Source organism: Vigna umbellata, chromosome 1 (genome assembly GCF_029865625.1).
Source record: "Vigna umbellata cultivar VRB3 chromosome 1, Vumbellata_1.0, whole genome shotgun sequence".
Classification (NCBI taxonomy): Eukaryota; Viridiplantae; Streptophyta; class Magnoliopsida; order Fabales; family Fabaceae; genus Vigna; species Vigna umbellata.
Window position 1 is genome coordinate 94,916,108 of NC_142165.1, and position 19,234 is coordinate 94,935,341.

Sequence of the window (19,234 nt, forward strand, 5' to 3'; positions counted from 1 at the left end):
TTTGATAATTTGAACTAAATCTTCATTTCATAACTCATCCAATTTCTTTTTTCTTGGATGCAGAATTTTTTTAACTCGTGCACTTTCAATTATCTTGGATGCAGAATCTTTAAGGATAAAAATGTTAACATCGAAATATCTGTTAAAAACCATGTTTGGTAGGTAGGGATACTTGTTCAAATTACTATTTTTTATTGATTTTCTGCTAAAGGATCTGCTAAGTTTTCGTTATTGACCGATCATGGCTTAAATTATATTGAAGTCTAGTAAACAGTTGATGTTGTATAGGTTAATTCTATATTTGATGTTGGATTAATATTTTTGTTCAATGAATGTTCAAATTTGTTCAACTTCAAATGCTGAATGCATCAATTCATATCTTAATTTCTTGACTTATCAAGAGTTGATTGTTATAATTTTTGTATTGTATGAGTTTACAGTAATAGTCTTTCATTGATTGATCAGACTGTAGGGATTAGAGCATCTTTTCTATTATCATTCTCTGATATATATTTACAAAATAAAAACTCTATATAGAGACTGATAGCCATATATATATATATATATTAACACAACCTAAGAGTGGCATAAGTTTTTTATAATTCAGAATACTTTCACTAATTCTTCATTTTATAAATCATTTACTGTGTTTATGGTGTATGCAATACCCTTAGGGATAAAAATATTAGCATCTAAATATCTTCTTCCTATAAAGTTAGAAACAGGATTGAACTTTTCCAGAACTATGCATACAAGAATGTTAGATTGAAAATGAAGTGTTATCAAATATCTGCATTATAATTTATAATTCAAAAGATTTGGTCTATTAGTGCTGCTTGTCAGTCACTTATTATTCCATTTCCTGGATACATCTACAAAAAGATTTTGTACGTACACACTTTTCTTGCTTGTCTTCTTCTTGTCTCTATGAAAAGTGATTCATACATCAATTTAAACAATCCATAAAACCTAAACAAGAACTCAAAAACCTTTAATTAATTCTTAAATTTATCAAATGACTCCCACCTTGTTTTATGTTGGATGTAGAAGCATTATGGATTAAATTTGTCATCTAATATATTTGATCTAACAATTTCATAACCTAGTCTAAGAATTCAATCTTTAGACACATGATTTGTCATCAAGGCACATTCTAGTTTGAATTGAAGTGTTCTCAGAGCTAAAAGCCAAGACACATGTTGGTTTGAATGTGAAGTGTTATCAAATATCTGCATTAGAATTTGTAATTCAAGGAGTTTCAGTCTATGAGTTCTACAGGTTTGTCACTCACTGACAACAGGAGAATGATCATTCCTTTTTCCAGAATCTACCAATTCGTGTAATGGTCAAAATACATTGAAAAACTTTTAAGTAACCAATTATAATGATTATTAGATGAATAGCTAAACCCATTTTAAGTGCATGTGAAAATAGACTGGGAAACTAAACGTAAGTTTCCAACTGTAACTGTCAGTGCACATTACTTATCATTTGGCCATCAGTAACATTTTATGGCAAAAAAATAAAGACAAATCAAACCGGAAAAGCACTGAGATGCAAGTTATATGGTCTCAATGATCTTATATTAATATTGTTGCTTGCTAGTTTCCAAAACAACACCCTTACATCCATCACAAAATAAGCTTAACTTGGGCTTATAAAACCTCTGTCCTAAGGAACTTAGCCATGATGTCAAAGTCCTCAGAGTATACAGTGTTTTCAAATAATAATGGGACAACAGAACTAAAGAATCTTAAAACAAGAATAACTCAGAAATTCACAAAGAAAGCCACCACGGGGTGGTATAATCTCTCTGCAAAACTCGTCTTTAACCCAACTATTTATAATAATAAACAATCTCTAAAAGTTGTCCAGAGGATTAAGTGAGATTAAGACTAAATGATTGAGCCGAACCATTTTTTAACAACCACACAAAAAAAATTAATTAATAAAAATTAATGTACTGAAATATGACAAAAATATACAACAATTTGAAGTGAAGGAGCACGAGTACATCTATTCAAATCATGAAAACAAAACGAGACAATCTAAAATTCCCTTAAATAATAAACCTACATTGAATGACTAAACTTAAAAGCTAAGAATATAAATAGACTTCAAGTATAAAAGTGAGAAAGTTAATATGATGCAACCATGAATAGTTTGACGGACTTATTCCCTAACCTTTGTGTGCATAAGTAACCCGAATGCGTCTGTCATCCAGTATCTGTCAGAATAAGGAGCAAGGTTCATACATAACAATGTTGGGTGACAGAGAAGCAAACTTCTTTAGCTAATAAGTCCGCATATTTTCAAAGATTGTGATATAAAAGAGTGAATTCATCTCCAACAAATAGGAGAAATGAAAAAAATAAAAACCTGGCCATTCATTTCTTTGCGAGCTGTAGCAGCTGCAGTTTCAGAAACAAACCGCACAAATCCATAACCTCTTGATTTCGCAGTCACATGATCACATATTACTCTAACTGCAAAAGTACAAATAGAAGAATTTAGGGCAATTTCAACATAGTTGTATGACCAAATTGGAACCAAAATGTGAAAGAAGATCTTAGATTTAACCTTCAATGATTTCACCATGTTTCTCAAAGGCATATCTCAGAATCGATTCATTGGTATCCCAGGAAAGTCCTTCGTTCCAAAACAAAACCAAAAAGCTCCCAGTTAAAATGGACATTTGAACTGAACTATAAGAACTCTAAAATAAGCAATTAACATTTGGTTTTAAAAAATAAAGTAGGGATGAAAGAAGTTGGAGAAAACCTGCGACAAACAAGTTGGCTGATGAATGATGACGCACACACAGAAATCTAGATAAAGGGAAAAGAAGAGAGTTGCCTTTCCTTAATGCACTGGTTAATTGCATAACTGTGAACTTTCAATTGATATCTTAAACACATTAAAGTGTTTTTTGCGGACTTGGAAAGAAACAACAAGCTATATTCACATACAGTTCTTCTAAGCCATTCTGTTCCTTAGGACTAAGTGAAAAGGAGGACTGTGAATTCGCTTCTTAGGCATAAAAGTAGTTTATAGGTCCTGCGTGTTACTTCTAATTTGAGCTGCAAGTATATTCCTGAAGGTAAAACACACTCAATTAATATTCACACCTAGAAAATTAACAATTACACAGGGTTCCACTATTTACTAGACTTGAATATAACTAAACAATCCAAGTAGACGAATTGATCAATAACAAAAACATAGCAAATCCTTTAACAGAAAAATGAATAAAAAGTAGTAATTTGGATGAGTATTCCTACTTATCAAACATCCTTTTTAACCTGTTCATAGCATTCTGGTGTGTTTTGTATTGCATGGAATGGAACGTCTGGATGGCAGCAAACACATTGATATAAACTGTCATGCCAATTGTCTGTTGCAACTGAAATGGCTTAACAATTTTTTTGGAAAAGAATAAAAATATTGTAAAAGAAGTTGTCATCATAATTTATCGATAAATTATGAAAGCTTTGTAATTTGTGATTTACGTAGAGATATGACATGTAAATCAAGATTTATCGCATGAAAAGTATCAACATAGAGTTAGTGCTATTAAAACAGAGTAGAATCTGTGAACCATCTCGACCCACCACCACTGGTTTAGGCTTGGATGAATAAAGGAAAAATTAAAATTTTGATAGGAACCAATTTTGAACATACTTCATTAAGAACTCGACTCACTTGAGTTGATGAGCATGGTTAACTCACTTAGGTTGATGAGCAGAGTTGACTCACTCGTGTTGGTGAGCGGGATTGACTCACCCGACTTGGTGAGCGGGGTTAACTCACCCACATACCTAACTCTTTTAGTAAATATTTTTTGTTGGATTAATTATTTTAAAAAAAATTGAAAAGGAAATTAAGGTAAAATTATTTTTGTATAAAATAAATAAACAATATGAAAAATCTACAAATTTAAATTTGAATTTTAAACTATTGAAAATTTTGTTAAAGAGTTTTGATGATATGTTTATATAAATAAAATCTTATATTAGATTTATCATAAATCTAATTTAAACATTTTCTCATTTATTTAAATTTAAATTAGAAAAAAATGTTATTTTTTTATCAAAAAAGAAACTGATAACTAGGTGAATTAAATTGTTTAATCTATTAACTACTCAGATTAAAAAAATTTCGACTTTACTAATAAGCGAATCGAATAATATTGATTCACTAAACAGCGAACCCTGATATCAACACGTCACCCATTCTCATCAAGCTCAAACCCTAAGTAAATGGAGATGAGGGTGAAGATTAAAAAAAGGGTAAAAAAGAGGGTTAAAAAGGAGAAGAAATAATATGTCTAGCCATATTATTATTTTAACTTTTATTGTTATTATTATTATTATTATTATTATTAATTATTTGTATTATTTAATTTTTATTCTGAATAATTTTTTTTAAAATAACAGGAGCTTCTTCCTTCTTGCTACCACAAACCCTAGAACTTCCTCACTGCACTGTCTGCGCCGCGCCACCGAGATCGCTGCCACACCGCCGCCGGCGACCGCCTCCTGCACTGGACCACTCAACGATCAAACTCGTTGGCTGCAGTGTTGCCGATAACAGTTTCCTGTACCGCGTAGCTCAACCACCGCGTTCTATCCTGTTCAGGTCGAGCACCACCGCACCACTTCAGCTTCGTTCATGACTACCGTCATCGGCGTTGATGAAACCATTCATAGGAAGCACTGCTCAACTGTCGCGCTCTGTTCTGTTCGGGTCGATCACAACCGTTCTGTTCGGTTCGCGGTCATCGTGATCTCTCTCGCGCGACGTTTCTCTTCTATTTTCTTCCTGAAATTCTGGACATAGGGTTGTAAAAGCTTCCCATCAACGGTGACGTACCCAACAGTGTCGAATTGCAAGAGGGCAGAAGTTTTGATCGAATCAGCTTCCCCAGTTGCGAAATCGGTCTCGAACTCCTCGCATTTGACGACGCTGGATTCAATCTCTCGAGTAATCTCAATAGTAGCCTCTATCTTTTCGTTTACCTGATCCTGCGTTTTTTCCAGAGATGAAATGTGAGCGAGAATCCCTCCAGTATATCCCCTGTTTTCTATTCTCTCTGTGTTTTGCATTGCAACCAACGAATCACTGCTACCTCCATTTTATTTCTTCGTCGCTGCCATGATTGGCGATGCAGAGAAGGCGAACGCGATGACGAAGATCAACGTTGGTGAAGCCAAACACACACGAAGATCAAGAATCACATAAAAGTGACGTTCACACACTCTTAAGAATCTGTTTAATTCTTTGATTTTTGTTTAAGTTATGTCATTGAACTCTGATAATGGGCTTATCTCTCTGTAATTCTTATGTTTTTGCTATGGGTTTCTGATGAATCAACAGGAAGGAGCAAGAGACAAAAATCATCGCGATATTGCACCACATTTGCAAGAAAACAGAGAATTATAACAGATGAAATGATAAACACGCAGTGATTAAACAATATCATTCAAGATGAACAGAATTCGATAAAACAATACCTTGGTCGCTGAAAGCAGATGTAATCCTAACCTTCTCTCTCTTTTTTTCTCAACCTTCTCCGACGACCCCTCTTCTTTCTCTTTTCTTTCCTGAATTCTCCAAAAACCAATTAGGTCCCTCCCCTCTTTCCAATTTCTGTCAACTCTCTCTAGCTTTCCAAAACCAAAACTTTTCTTTTTTTTCTCTCCCCGTTTAAATTCAGTTCCATTCGAAACCCGTTTTTTTTTTTAAATCCCCTTATACTATAGAATGACATAATGAAATTTCAAAATGAGATAAACGCAATGTTATACACAAATTTCAAAATGTTATACACACGTACAGAATCGTATGCACAAACCCACGTACAAACACAACTTAATTACTTAGGCCTTGTTAACTTAGACAAGAGTATTTCATAGACACTGACAGAATCTCAAGAGATTTAAAGATAAATTTTTTATTGTTTATTTGAGTGAATTTAAAGATCAGAGAAAATAAAATTTATAAAATTTAGTGTAATATTTGATTGATGTCACATATACAAAATATTGTTTAATTGATAAAAATTACAGATTATCAAAATATACCTAGTTATAAAAGTAATATAAAATGATAACTATTAATAATATATATAATTATTAAAATTATTATAAAGAAAAATATTAATTTTTAAAATGAAAAAATTGTATTATTATTATTATTATAATAAATTTTTTCTTCAATCAAAATTACATGAACATTCTTTATAAAGTTTTTATTTTTAGAAAAAGTGAAGGATAATAAAGTCTTTTCGGATTCATGCAATAATAAATCCTTCGTATCTCTACCTATCACTCGCTTCATTTACCTTCAAATAATTTGAAGTGAACACGTTATTAAATGCAAATTCGTCTTCACATTGTGCACAATAAATTACAGCGTTAATTTCAAAAATCGATACAATTCATTTCTATCTTCCTTAACCCAATTTCTACAATTCAATTCATTTCCCTAATCGAATTTCTAAAATTATTTTATTTTTATTTTATTTTATCTATATTATATTTATATTTATCTATGATAGTAAATAAATATTAATTAATTTATACAATTAAATTATTTATAATTTTAAAATTACAATATAATAACAATTACATAAAAAAATGTATTTTTATATGATAATATTTTATTAAATATAAAATGTATTTTGTTAAATTTGGAATAAAAAGTTTTAATTTAATACAAATATAAAATTTATTAAATATTTTAATTAGTATATTTTAATATTTTAGTATAACTTAATATATGTTAATCGGGGCAACAAAGTAAGAATAGGAGATTTATACGAAGTATTAACTTTGGTGATATATGGGATGATTTTATTCCTTATATGCGACTAATTTATAGATTTGGTGGTAATAAATTATGTGGTATATAGTAAGACCAAACGGTTAATACTCAGAACCGTTCGGTCCATTCGACTAATCAACAATGTTGGGCCATAATTGGGTCAGTATTAAAGTTATTAGGGTGTTACTCCCTACACCACCACACATTGCTCCTTGTACCACCACACTTTTTCTAAATTCCAAAATTATCCTTTATATCTTAAAATATTCTACACCCCTCCTTTTCTCTTGAACGGATGTCGACATCCGTTGAAGAAAAAATTCTTCAACGGATGTGGGACATCCGCACATCTGTTTAGTTTTTTTTTTAAGTTTTTAGTTTTTTTAAGTTTTTAAATTAATATATAAATATTATTTAATTTCTTTTAAAATTATTACTTAACTATTTATAAATTAATTTTATTTTATTTAATAGAATAATTATTATAATTTAATTTATATATTATTATTTTAAATAATAATTAAAATACTTTTAAAATTTTATTAAAATGGATACGGATGTTACCACATCCTTAAAATTTTTTTCTTTTTAAAGTTTTTAGTTTTTTATTATATTATATTTTAAATTAATATATAAATATTATTTAATTTTTTTAAAATTATTATTTAATTAATTATAAATTAATTTTATTTTATTTAATAAAATAATTATTATTAATTTAATTTATGTTTTATTATTTAAATAATAAAATAGTTTTTAAAAATTTATTAAAATGGATGTGGGCAACATTCATGAAGTTTTTTTTTTTAAATTTTTAGTTTTTAATTTATTATATTTTAAATTAATATATAAATATTATTTAATTAATTTAAAATTATTACTTAATTATTTATAAATTTATTTTATTTTATTTAATAAAATAATTATTATTAATTTAATTTATATATTATTATTTAAATAATAATCAAAATACTTTTAAAATTTTTTATTGAAACGGATGTGGCAATCCGTTAACGGATCTCGCCACATCCGTTGAAGATTTTTTTTTTTTAAGTTTTTAGTTTTTTTAAGTTTTTAAATTAATATAAAAATATTATTTAATTAATTTAAAATTATTACTTAATTTTTTATGAATTAATTTTATTTTATTTAATAAAATAATAATTATTAATTTAATTTATATATTATTATTTAAATAATATTCAAAATATTTTTAAAATTTTTTATTGAAACGGATGTGGCAATCCGTTAACGGATCTCGCCACATCCGTTGAAGATTAATATTATTTTTTTAAATAAAAACAATAAATTAAAATATAAAATATGTGAATAGACGGATGTCAACATCCGTTGAAGGTGAAACGGATGTTGACATCCGTTTTAGAGAAGGGTAAAATTGGTATGGGGTGGTGTAAGGAGCATTCGGTGGTGGTGGAGGGAGTAACTGCCAAGTTATTATTGGATCAATAGTCCAGCAGACGATAAAATAATTAAAAGTATCTGATTAAAAATATTAATAAGTCGTTTATGAGTAACTACCTGAATCTAAAGGTAAGTTTGTTTTTATTTTTATTGGATCTGTGCTAATTTATGATCCATGAGATGACTTATAAATATAAGGTAAAGGCCAAAAGTCAGGAACGTTTGACCATAACTCAAATATTCAACTGTGATAAATAATTCACTAAACCACTACTAACTTGAGTGTCAAAGTGTCTTTTGTAAAAACGTTCGGAGCAGGCGGACTCAAGTTTTGGAAAGCAGGAAACATAGATAATAAACACAAAAAAGAAAGGTCAGTTGTTGTTATTTTAGCAAATGTTCTTCTTACATTAAATATCTGTTATGGAAGAAGAACAAAAAGTTGTTTTTTGTTTACCAATTTTGGGTTGAGTTAGACTTAAAGTCCACTTCTAACATGGTATCAGAGCCATGGTTAAAGTTTATCCTAGAGATAGTTAAAAGAGCCTGAGTATAAGGAAGAATTGCTGAAATTAAAGGAAGAAACTAAAAAAGAAAATGAGAAGTTAAAAAAGGAAAATATTGAAAAAGAGCATATTAGAGAAAGAGCTTTCAAGAAAATTAAAACTAAAGAAATATGCAATCAGATGGTGAGGGGAGCTTTAAAGAGCAAGGGGAAAGAGCTAGTAAAAAAGGAGACTGAATGGAGCCTAATATGGAAAGAAAATAAGCATTTTGAAAGAATCTTTAAAGGATACCAAGATAGCTCAGCAAAGCACGTGGAGGTACGGAGGTACTTAGAAGAAGCGAAATTGGGCATCGAGAAGTTGATCCATGAACAAGAAGAAACAATTATAAGAGAGAGGCAATAATTGACTGACATGTATGAAAATATTGTCATAGATGAACAATGCAAGTCGATGGAGAAAAATCATGAGCTACGAGTACAAGAGGAAATCATTAGGGTTAGATAAGAAGAATGCCATTTTTGGAAGGAGAGTTTGCTACCGTTGTCAGAGGAGGACAACATCTTTCGTTCCTTTTAAGTCGAGTTGAGGAAGAGCTTATGTTTTCTCTACTCCTACGGAGATTCATCCGTTATTTGGATATTGTAATGATACAGTAGAAATGATGAAGAGGGTTTCTGAAACCTCCTAATGTATTTGCAGTCGGGATCTTTTGGTGTTTTCTCTTAACAAATATGAAACTCTCAGTTGAATGAAATGTGATTCAAGACCAAATGATAAAAGAAATATGAAATCCAATTAATTCAAGATCAAGAAGATATGAAAATGATGTATGAGAAAAGGGTTACAAAGTGGTGATAATGTGAAGGAAATATGCAAAGAAAAAAGCTGAAAAATAAGAAAAGATCAAAGTTTTGAAGAGAAAATGTCATGTTGATAATCCTAATGTTAAAAAATAAACTCCTTAACATTTCATTTGACTCTTTATATCTTTTTTTCAAAACCTTGATTGTTCTGAATTTTCACAAAGATCGATTCTTAAACAAGAGGATATGGATTACTAAAAAAATAAGGAAAAAATGAAAAAAAAAAACTAAAAAAAGAAAAAAGAGATAAAGCCTACAGGATGACATGTTCCCATCAAGTCATTAACAAATATATTGAGGCAATCCTCTCCATTTTATACCGGACATCATTCACTTCCTCAAAATCATGTTTTTATTCTTTAATTACCTAGTGATCATATGATATGATCATGTCTAGAAAAGAATACAATTTTTTCTTCCTCAAAATCATGTTTTTATTCTTTAATTATCTAGTGATCATATGATATGATGATGTCTAGAAAAGAATACAATTTTTTCTGAATTTGAATCCTCATGGAGCACAATAAAAAAAAATCAGAGAAGAAAGCAAAATAAGATAGAGATGAGGACTCCATAATCTAACAGATGGATAAGTCAAGTGAAGATTCACCACAAAGATGTTAATTTTTAATAAGAATCAGAGTTCTAATCCAAAAACCAAGATAATCATCTCTTGAAAATGCAAATGCATATATTATGACTCGAAAGTATCCACATATGTATTTGGTGCCTCTATACATAGGTACAAATATTTCAGGCACCTAAGAAATCTTAAAAAAAGCCTAAAGACATTAGGTCCAAAAATAACTTAAAAAATAGAAACAAATTGTTTGCAATTAATGTAAGACTGATCTGTAATATTATTCAATGTGATTATTCTATTATATAGTTTTAGACTGTATTTTTGGAATGTTACATTTAGTGTTAGGAATGTTTGTTTGAATATTATTTTAGGTTAAAATAAAGTTAATGGCAAGAAAAACATTAGTAAATATATTGAAACTCCATAGATTTATATTTTTCTATGAAGATTTATGAAATTAAAATTATTTTTAAAAGTATTAATTTTATTTAAAAATATATTTTCTTATGTAACGAATGAAGGCTCATGGACATATATGTAACATGCAAATTTATATAATGAAAAACGTGTAGTTTCCAGTAATGATTAATTTATTAATTTTCCTCTATTTCATTGTGTATTATTGATTTCCAGGTTTATTTGTAATTACTCGTATGAGTTCCAAAATATAAGCTAAATTGTATTCATGTAATTGAAATAGTTTAACAAAACAAATATAATTTTTAAATATGAACATTTAGAATCATAAATAACCAAAGTTCAGGAATCAAATCAAGAAATTAACCTATAAAACTATAACCACATAACAAAATCAATAAAATGCGGAAAGTTTAACTGCATCGTGAGTAAATAAAAAATATATCAGCTAGATTAAAGCGAAATACAAAAAAAATTGAAAAATATTTTGCAGACTTTTGAGGTGTTGTTTTATATTGAGAGGCATTATGCTTGATCCTCGGTGAGATACTTGAGAGAAGTTTGGTTCCAGCAAGCAAGAACAGAGAGAAAAGTGATGGTTGAAGGGAACTCTAATTTACCCATCGTTTCACTGATTCTGTGGGAAGGACCTGATTTCAATAATACAGAATCTGGAACCATATCCACGACATAACTCAAAAATATCATAACAACCTCAGAACCAATTATTCAATTTCAAACATTCGTGTCATTTCAATTTTGTTCCAAATTTTAAACCCGTTCGGCGGCTATGTATCGGAAGAAACTCATGCATGCACCTTTAAAATATCTATTTAAATGATTTACTGTTTTATGTGATATTTCAACTGGAATGATTATTAATTTTAATTTACATTTATTTATTTATTTCTTTATTTTAATTACTATATTTATTATTGGTAATTTTATTTCAATCACATGTCTACATAAAAGTTATTATTATTTAAAACAAAGATATTGTTGTTAAAATTAGAAGTTAACATTAAAAATAATATTTTAAAATTTGATATAAAATGTAAATTGCATATACATTTAAGCATTTTAATATTAATGGAAAATGGATATGAATATCCGTTTGTTAACAATCACTTAAATAAACTATCTTCACTTATCTGCCTAAACTTGCAACTAATTAACAAAAGATGAGTTTTCTGGAATTGTTTGACAAGTGTGGTATCTTTTTCAAATGCAGTGGGAGTTCAAATTAATGTTACTCGAGTAAAATTTGAGCAAAAGTGATTTTGATTAAGATCAAACTTGGATGATGTCATGAGAATAATTCGAATTTTTAGCACATCAATTATTTGTATTCAACTTTTTGGTTAGTGTAATCTCTTTTAGAATTGCTACATAGGCACAATTTATAAAAACAAAAATACATAAATTGTATTCATTTCATGAAAGAAAAAAAAATGTGTTTGCAAATAGGATTTTCATTCTAATTTTCTTATATAGAATTGAACCGGAAAACATGATTGCCGTTTTACTATTACTAATATTACTATTATTATTAATTATTATTATTATTATTATGCTATTAATATTACGGTTGTTTTAATATAGTGGATTAATATGATTTATCCAATTTTTTAGTGTTTAGAAAACGTGCCTATTTTAATAATTTTAAAAAATTACACTAGATTCCAAAAAAAAAAACCAAAAAGGGTAAGGCGTGTAGAAGCAGTGTTTGCTTCTCATCAAAATCTTCTTCTGTCTTTTCTGCGACTGTTTGGAAAATACCAGGAAACAATGGATTAAACAAATATCATTAATCAATTTCATAAACAAATATCATTAATCAATTTCATAAACAAATATCATAAATCAGTTTTATACTCTGTTTCATTTAAAACAGCAAAACATTCAGTTTGTGATTTTTCTACTTTTTTTTTATTTTTACTTTATCTAATCTAAACTTTATATTTGTACTGTAGTCCAACAAAAACCTTGCATAATTAAAATAGACTTAAATATAATACAGTTCGTTGTAAATATAACTCTATTATATTGTTTTAGACCCTACAGTTTTTGTTTGTTAATTTTAGACATATGTTGTTTCTTCTATAATCACTTTTAATATATATAGATAAATGTAGTAAAATTTATGTTGACATGCTTGACAAAGTAAACAAAAATAAAATATTGCAGTCTTTTGGTTTTATCTCTAAGTCATAAATAAATAATTTGTATTAAGTTAAATAAAACTGTTTATAATATTCCATAATTAAAAATTATACTGTGTTTTTTTTCACTTTTTTTTTCAAGTTTAAAATGAATTCTATAGCACTTTATTTAAATATTGCCAATTGTCACCCTTTACGACAATGGAACTTAAAGCCATCAATATCAACCTCAAGTTATTCCTCTCAGTCCAAAGACATATAAGAAAGAAGAATATTCCAAGTTCCACAAATAATTCAGAGTACAAAGAGAATAGGTAACGATGCTTGCTTTTATGTAAATAACTTTTTTGACTAAACTTATATTAATTTTTAAGAAATTGATTTTAAACTTAATTTAAAATAATAAATTTGGATTTAAAATGAGATTTGTATATAATTATATATTTAAAATTTATTTAATTTATAATCAAACTTCATATTTTTAATATATATTTTTCGCATATAATTCAAGAGGATACATTAATAATAATATAGTACTATGACAGTAATTATCATTAAAAATTGAACAAATAATAAATATATTTATATTTATTTATGTACTTTAAATATCTTTTATTTATATCTCTTAGTAATTTCTAAGAACAATGACCCACAATTTAAATTCTGAAAACAAATATAAAAGTACATTTCCAACATATCTAAGTTCTGTTCAATTTGTTCGGATTATTCATCAGTGTTAACCAAAAACTATATAATACGATGTCATCTTTAATTCATCAGTAAAACCACAACATGTTACTGTTATTTAAAATTTTGGATAAAAAAGTTAAGCTGATTAAAATAATTCTAACCTAGATATGAATCATAAATTTTACATGAGGTGAAGAAAAAAAAAGGTAAAGATAATTTGATACATACACACAGGAAAGGGATAAAAAAAGTAGATAATGGAATATTGAGAGATTTTTATTTTATTATTTTCTTAAAAAGTTTGGATTCTGCTCTATAAAGAAGGAATAGCACAAGTTCATAGAACCAAACAGAACCACTCTGTTCTCTCTGTTCACACTTCACACAGTTCCCATTACATTCACTTGGTTTTTGTTTCTGTATCCATGTTTCCAACTGCAGAAGCTTCTTCACTGTTCTCTGCAACATCACTTACATATTCTATTGCCGTAGACAAATTTCTATTCCCCTTTGAGTGACGTGTTGTTGTTTGTTTCTGCATCAACCCTTCAAGCAATGGACTCCTTCAGTTTCAATAACCTCCAAACAGAGAAAGCCAACGCCATCCTCAAATACCGCAAGCTTCGAAGGGTCGCAAGCTTGTTACGCATCATCGAAGTGTGTGCGGTTTTGGTCTTGGTTTCAAGGTTCTCCATGCAGCTTCCGGTTGCAGTGAGAAACTCCGGCGAGTATTTCAGAGACTTGTCACTCTTCATGAACAGTCCTCGCTTTGTCTTCCTCGTCGGAAACATCATAATCATCGCACTATTCGCTCAGTTCGCCGCTCGGGGTAACAACGTTGTTCCAGAGCCCAATCTGTACCAAGAGTTTATTCAAAATACAACCAAAAACCAAGAAGCTGTGGCAGAGTATAGCAAAAAGAAACAGAGGATGAAAACAGGGGAAGCAAATATCAGTTTGGAAAAAGGTTATAGGAGGTGCGAGACTGAGATTTTGAGAAAGAAACGACGTCGTGTGTTGCGTAGATGCGAGACTGAGAAGGGAAGGAAGAAGATTGAAGGTGTTCCTGTGGAAGAAGTGGCGCGAATTTCTTGCCCTGAAGATGGAATGACCAACGAGGAGTTTCGTCGCACTGTGGAGGCTTTCATCGCCAGGGAACAGAGGATTCGAAGAGAAGAAGATTATTATTTAATGTAAAAAAATTATATATGTGTATTTTAAAAAGTGTGTAAATAAATTAATAGATAATAACTTTTATAAGTGATGGGAATTTGAATAAATTATGTAGAAAGAGAAATTAATTTTACAATAATATTAATCATTTTTCGTGAGATAAAGTGATGAAAAGTATAAAATGGTGTTTAAGGAGGAAAAAATGGATCAATCTATTATGTTTAAGCCTAATTTGACTTTGGCGTAATTTAAACAAGTCGGTTGGGTTGGCGTGACATTTAAGGATTGACTCTTACAACTTGACCTATTAAGTTGCTGGGCTGGTCTTGTTTTTTTCTGTCATCAAAAATATATTTTGACATGGGAAACTAGCTGAAATTTTGTATTTTGTTACAAAAAAACATATTGATGATGGACTTTTGTATTGATTCTGAGTTGATTATGGACTGAAAGGGCTTAGACAAGTTGCCGTCTACTTTCAAATTTTGTCCGAGCTGTATCATATCTTAGTTAAGTTATATTTATACCTTAACTGTTTAAAACCTCGTCCAAGTTATATCAATTCTTAGTTAAATTATACATAATTTCAGTTGGATTGTCGGGTTGACCCGATTAACCCATGAAAGTGTCTTGCTAAACTGTCAGACTATCACTCTAGATTGGTTCCAACTCATAAATTGAAAATGTTATTCTGTCTTTTTCTTTTATCAAGTTAGTAGGTTAACCTAGTGATCTTTAACCTTTTTTTGCTATCTCTAACAATGTTACTAGCTATTATAATAATACATAGCTTCAAAAACTATTCAGGTGTTAATTTTATCTATATTTATTATATTTATTTTCATATCATATTAATAAATTTATTGTTTATACTTTATATCTGAATATGTATCAAGTATTGATATCTTTTTTTAATGTTAATGACTTGTTATTTTCAATGAAATATTAAGATAAATAAGAAAAAGTGAAGAAGATTGATGTGAACGAGGTATTCTGATTCTTGAGATGTGAGAATAGTGTGGAGATGAGGGAACTTCCCCGGATAGACAAGACATGATAACAGATGCTATTCTCTGGTTTGGTTTCGACTCTTAATATGTATTTAAGATTTTAAGAATATATTTCTGTAAATTTTATGCAGTATGTGTTTACAGAATTGTGCTACAGAAGGAAAGAAATTCTATTGGCTGGTTTGTAATGAAAAGTGAAACTAGATTTTACAAGAATAAATAATTTTTACACACCTACAATTAACTGGGAGAAGAAATAAATTAAAAGTTGATGGAGAAGAAATAAATTAAAAGTTGACGGAGAAGAAATATAATTATATACTTATCTTTATTTTTTCTATTTTTTCTCCAACAGTTACATCATTAATTTTATTTGAATTTTGTTCATAATGAAAATAAATAAATAAATTTTTAATTTTAATAATTAATGTTAATATATAACTATTAATCTTGAAAAAACATTTCATTATCTCTTATAACTTTTTTTAATGAGAGAAGATTAACATATTTATTTTTTCTGAGAGTAATTCATGAATTAGCTAAACTTATGAAATAGCTGCTTGAATGATAAGTGTCTACTAAAATATATTAATAATATATTTAATTATTATTATTATTATTATGATTGGTATATGCATATCACTTATAATATACCAATTTATTTATAATCGTTGTGGAATTAGGAATACCTTCTATGTAACAGACTACAAATAGTATTTAACTGTATTATGTTAAATGCATATATAGTATATCAGCAGCAGTGTCAGAGCTTATTAATAGAGTACAGTTGTAACATCCCTATTATATAATAACAATTATTACATAATAAAGACGTCAACATTCCAATAAAGAGAACAGTCGGATCATGACGTGTAATTAAATGTGAAATTACAGTCATCAAGAAATAAAAGGAACTGAAATTTAAACTTCAACAGTTTATAGATTCGAACACTACATGTGTTCAGATGGGAAACTCCTAAGAAGACTACTCTGCAACCTTAGTATCCTCCAGCTCTTACTCCAAAGGGATTTCCTCAACAACGTCTGCTCCCATCCAAGTGGATGATCATCGCCAGAGAAACATACCCAAACAGCACACAACACAAACAAGTGCAAGGGTGAGCTAGATATATAAAAAAAACATGTTATATCAATATCACAGTTAACTCATGGTGTCATACATAGATTTATATAAAAGAACAATTATAGCATGCTCATTGAACCACGACTCACACATCTTTACACTCGCATAGTTCTGCTGGCACTTTCCAACACTATGCAAGGTAAATCCACACATATGACTCATCCGGATTTGTATAACTGTCGAACCAACAGTCGTCTTTGCACTCGCATAGTCTGTTGGTCTTTCTCCAACACTAGCAAGGTAAATCCCCAACCTGCCTATCTCTGCCATCAAAGGCTATAGACGAGGACCTCCCTCTACTCTCACCACTGACACTGTTCTTCTCTATGTGAGCATGAACAATGCTTTGAGTGTAGGGATAGACAGACCGATCCTAGGTTCACTACAGTTATACTCAACAACCACAACATTACATAGTCATCTCTCCCTGAGATGTCCAATTCATACTCACATACATCATTATAGTTCACAACCATGTTCAGATGCATAATTCAAATGCAATAAAATTCAATCATTTTAGAAATCATACAAACTGAATATATCACAAAATAAATTAACAGTACATAATCTGTTCAATAGGATTTAAGTTAAAAACTTGTCGAGTAGACTTCCAGGAAAGAGAGGTGCGTCACAATGGACAACTTAAGTACCAAATCTTTCCTTAGCCAAAGCGTTCCTCAACTAGTTTTTAACAAATTTCTTATTTACAGATTTAAAACAACAGCATATAATATTAACACCGAAATTTAATATAGATATCAAAAAAATAGAAATTAAGCAATATTAAGATCCCTGAGAAGATACGAAATTAATATCTCTAAATCTGTAACTCTGATTTCAAATCTGAATGGTCACAATAATTCACTATTTGTTATAAACTACATATTAAAATTTCAGGTTGATCCAACGGTTAACTAGATAGATATTGAGGTTTTACCGAGGTAACTCAAGTGCAGAATTTTAAGTGGTTTTCAATTATACTCAAAATGCGAAACTAATTTCCCTAAGCACAGACATTTAATTACAAATCTGAACGGTCAAAATGACTTAATATGTCTTATGAATTACATACTAAATTTTGGGCTCAATCTAACGGTAAATAAAATATATATGAAATTTTTACCATAATAACTTAAGAACAGAAATATAGTGTTCATCAGATTTTTCAAAACTTAAAAATTATTTTCTCCAAACATAGACTTTTAATTTATAATCCGATCGGTCAAAGTGTATTAATATATCTTAGGAATCATATATAAAATTTTCAAGTTGATCTAACGGTCAAATAAATCGTAATATATATTTTACCGAGATGACTCAGTAACAGATCTACAGGGGTAATTAATTTACTCAAACATGCAGGATTTATTTCTCTAAGTACAGACTTCTAATTACAAATCCCAACGGTCAAAGTGAAGAAATAGGTTTTGGGATTCATATATTAAAATTTTAGCTAAATCCAACGGTCAAAATAATTAAAAGAAAAGTTTTACCATACTAACTCGAAAATAAGAAAATTATAATCATGAAAACTAAATTTATGTAAATGAATAGATAACTACCATTACCAAAATTTTAACATACTCATAACTCATATTCATTATCATAACATGGATAAAAAATCATATACAAGAAAAAGATTAGCTCCCCTTACCTCTATTCCAGACTTAATCTCCTGCTCCGAATTTGTTTCCCTGAAACCCTTCAGAACCTCTACTCTTCTTGCAACTAAAAATTTCTCCCTAACTCTTTCTTCTCTATTTCTCAAGCTCTCACTTGATTCCTCTTTTCTTGGTGCAAAATAACCTTCCCTCCTATGGCTATTTATAGGTAAAAAATTTACTATTCATTAATATTTTAATATTATTTATTATTTTAATATTATTTAAATTTAAAAATAATATTTCAATCATTTTCTCACCAAATCTGATCCTAATTTTTACCTACTACTTTCTTCCATGCTAAGGAATCTTAATGCTGAAAATTTATTTTTACTATTTACTTTTTACTATTTACTATTTACTTTTTACTATTTACTATTTACTTTTTACTATTCAATTTAAAAAAAATTTACTAAATAAGTTACCAAAAATTTGAACCTCTCCTTCTAAAATTACTATAATTTTATATCCAAAATTTACATTTTTCTATCCATTAAAATTATTATTACTAATAAAATACTAAAATTTACTACTATAAATATTTTTTTTTTTTTTTCATGGGTCTTACAACAGTAATTTCCAAGTAGTTTTTTTTAAGTATTTTAAAATGACAGTAAAATATAACAAGATTTTCATAAACTCTGCTATTACAAAACAAATCTATTATCATAAAATTATTGTCATCATTCTCTTAAACCACCTACACTCCTCTCTGTTTTCGTGAAAATTCACGGTCACATAAGATCGATAGTAACATCACAAAAATAATAAAACA

The 19,234-nt window shown here is 28.8% G+C and overlaps 2 protein-coding genes and 1 long non-coding RNA gene across 4 annotated transcripts; 1 reads left to right on the top strand and 2 right to left on the bottom strand.

Moving 5' to 3' along the window:
• Positions 1-1,990: 1,990 nt before the first annotated feature.
• On the bottom strand, positions 1,991-5,797 carry LOC148206887 (glycine-rich RNA-binding protein 4, mitochondrial-like). 2 transcript variants are annotated; one of them, XM_088104885.1, is made up of 5 exons: positions 5,514-5,797; positions 2,782-3,094; positions 2,581-2,649; positions 2,380-2,486; positions 1,991-2,227 (listed from the first exon to the last, which is right to left on the bottom strand). In XM_088104885.1, the coding sequence occupies exons 2-5, from the start codon at positions 2,882-2,884 to the stop codon at positions 2,180-2,182; spliced, it is 327 nt and encodes a 108-aa protein (XP_087961011.1). In that variant the 5' UTR covers positions 2,885-3,094; positions 5,514-5,797; the 3' UTR covers positions 1,991-2,179. The 2 variants fall into 2 exon arrangements, with proteins under 2 accessions (XP_087961011.1, XP_087961012.1); XM_088104886.1 differs by lacking the exon at positions 5,514-5,797 and adding an exon at positions 3,303-3,776.
• An 8,000-nt stretch (positions 5,798-13,797) lies between these two features.
• Positions 13,798-14,735, top strand: LOC148206888 (uncharacterized). Its single transcript, XM_088115073.1, has one exon. It carries the CDS (start codon positions 14,027-14,029, stop codon positions 14,666-14,668), a length of 642 nt encoding a protein of 213 aa, XP_087971199.1. The 5' UTR covers positions 13,798-14,026; the 3' UTR covers positions 14,669-14,735.
• Positions 14,736-16,520: 1,785 nt separating this feature from the next.
• LOC148206889 (uncharacterized) lies at positions 16,521-18,594 on the bottom strand. Its single transcript, XR_015786549.1, has 2 exons — positions 18,453-18,594; positions 16,521-16,698 (listed from the first exon to the last, which is right to left on the bottom strand). It is a non-coding gene; the product is annotated as an uncharacterized LOC148206889 (long non-coding RNA).
• Between the last annotated feature and the right edge of the window lie 640 nt (positions 18,595-19,234).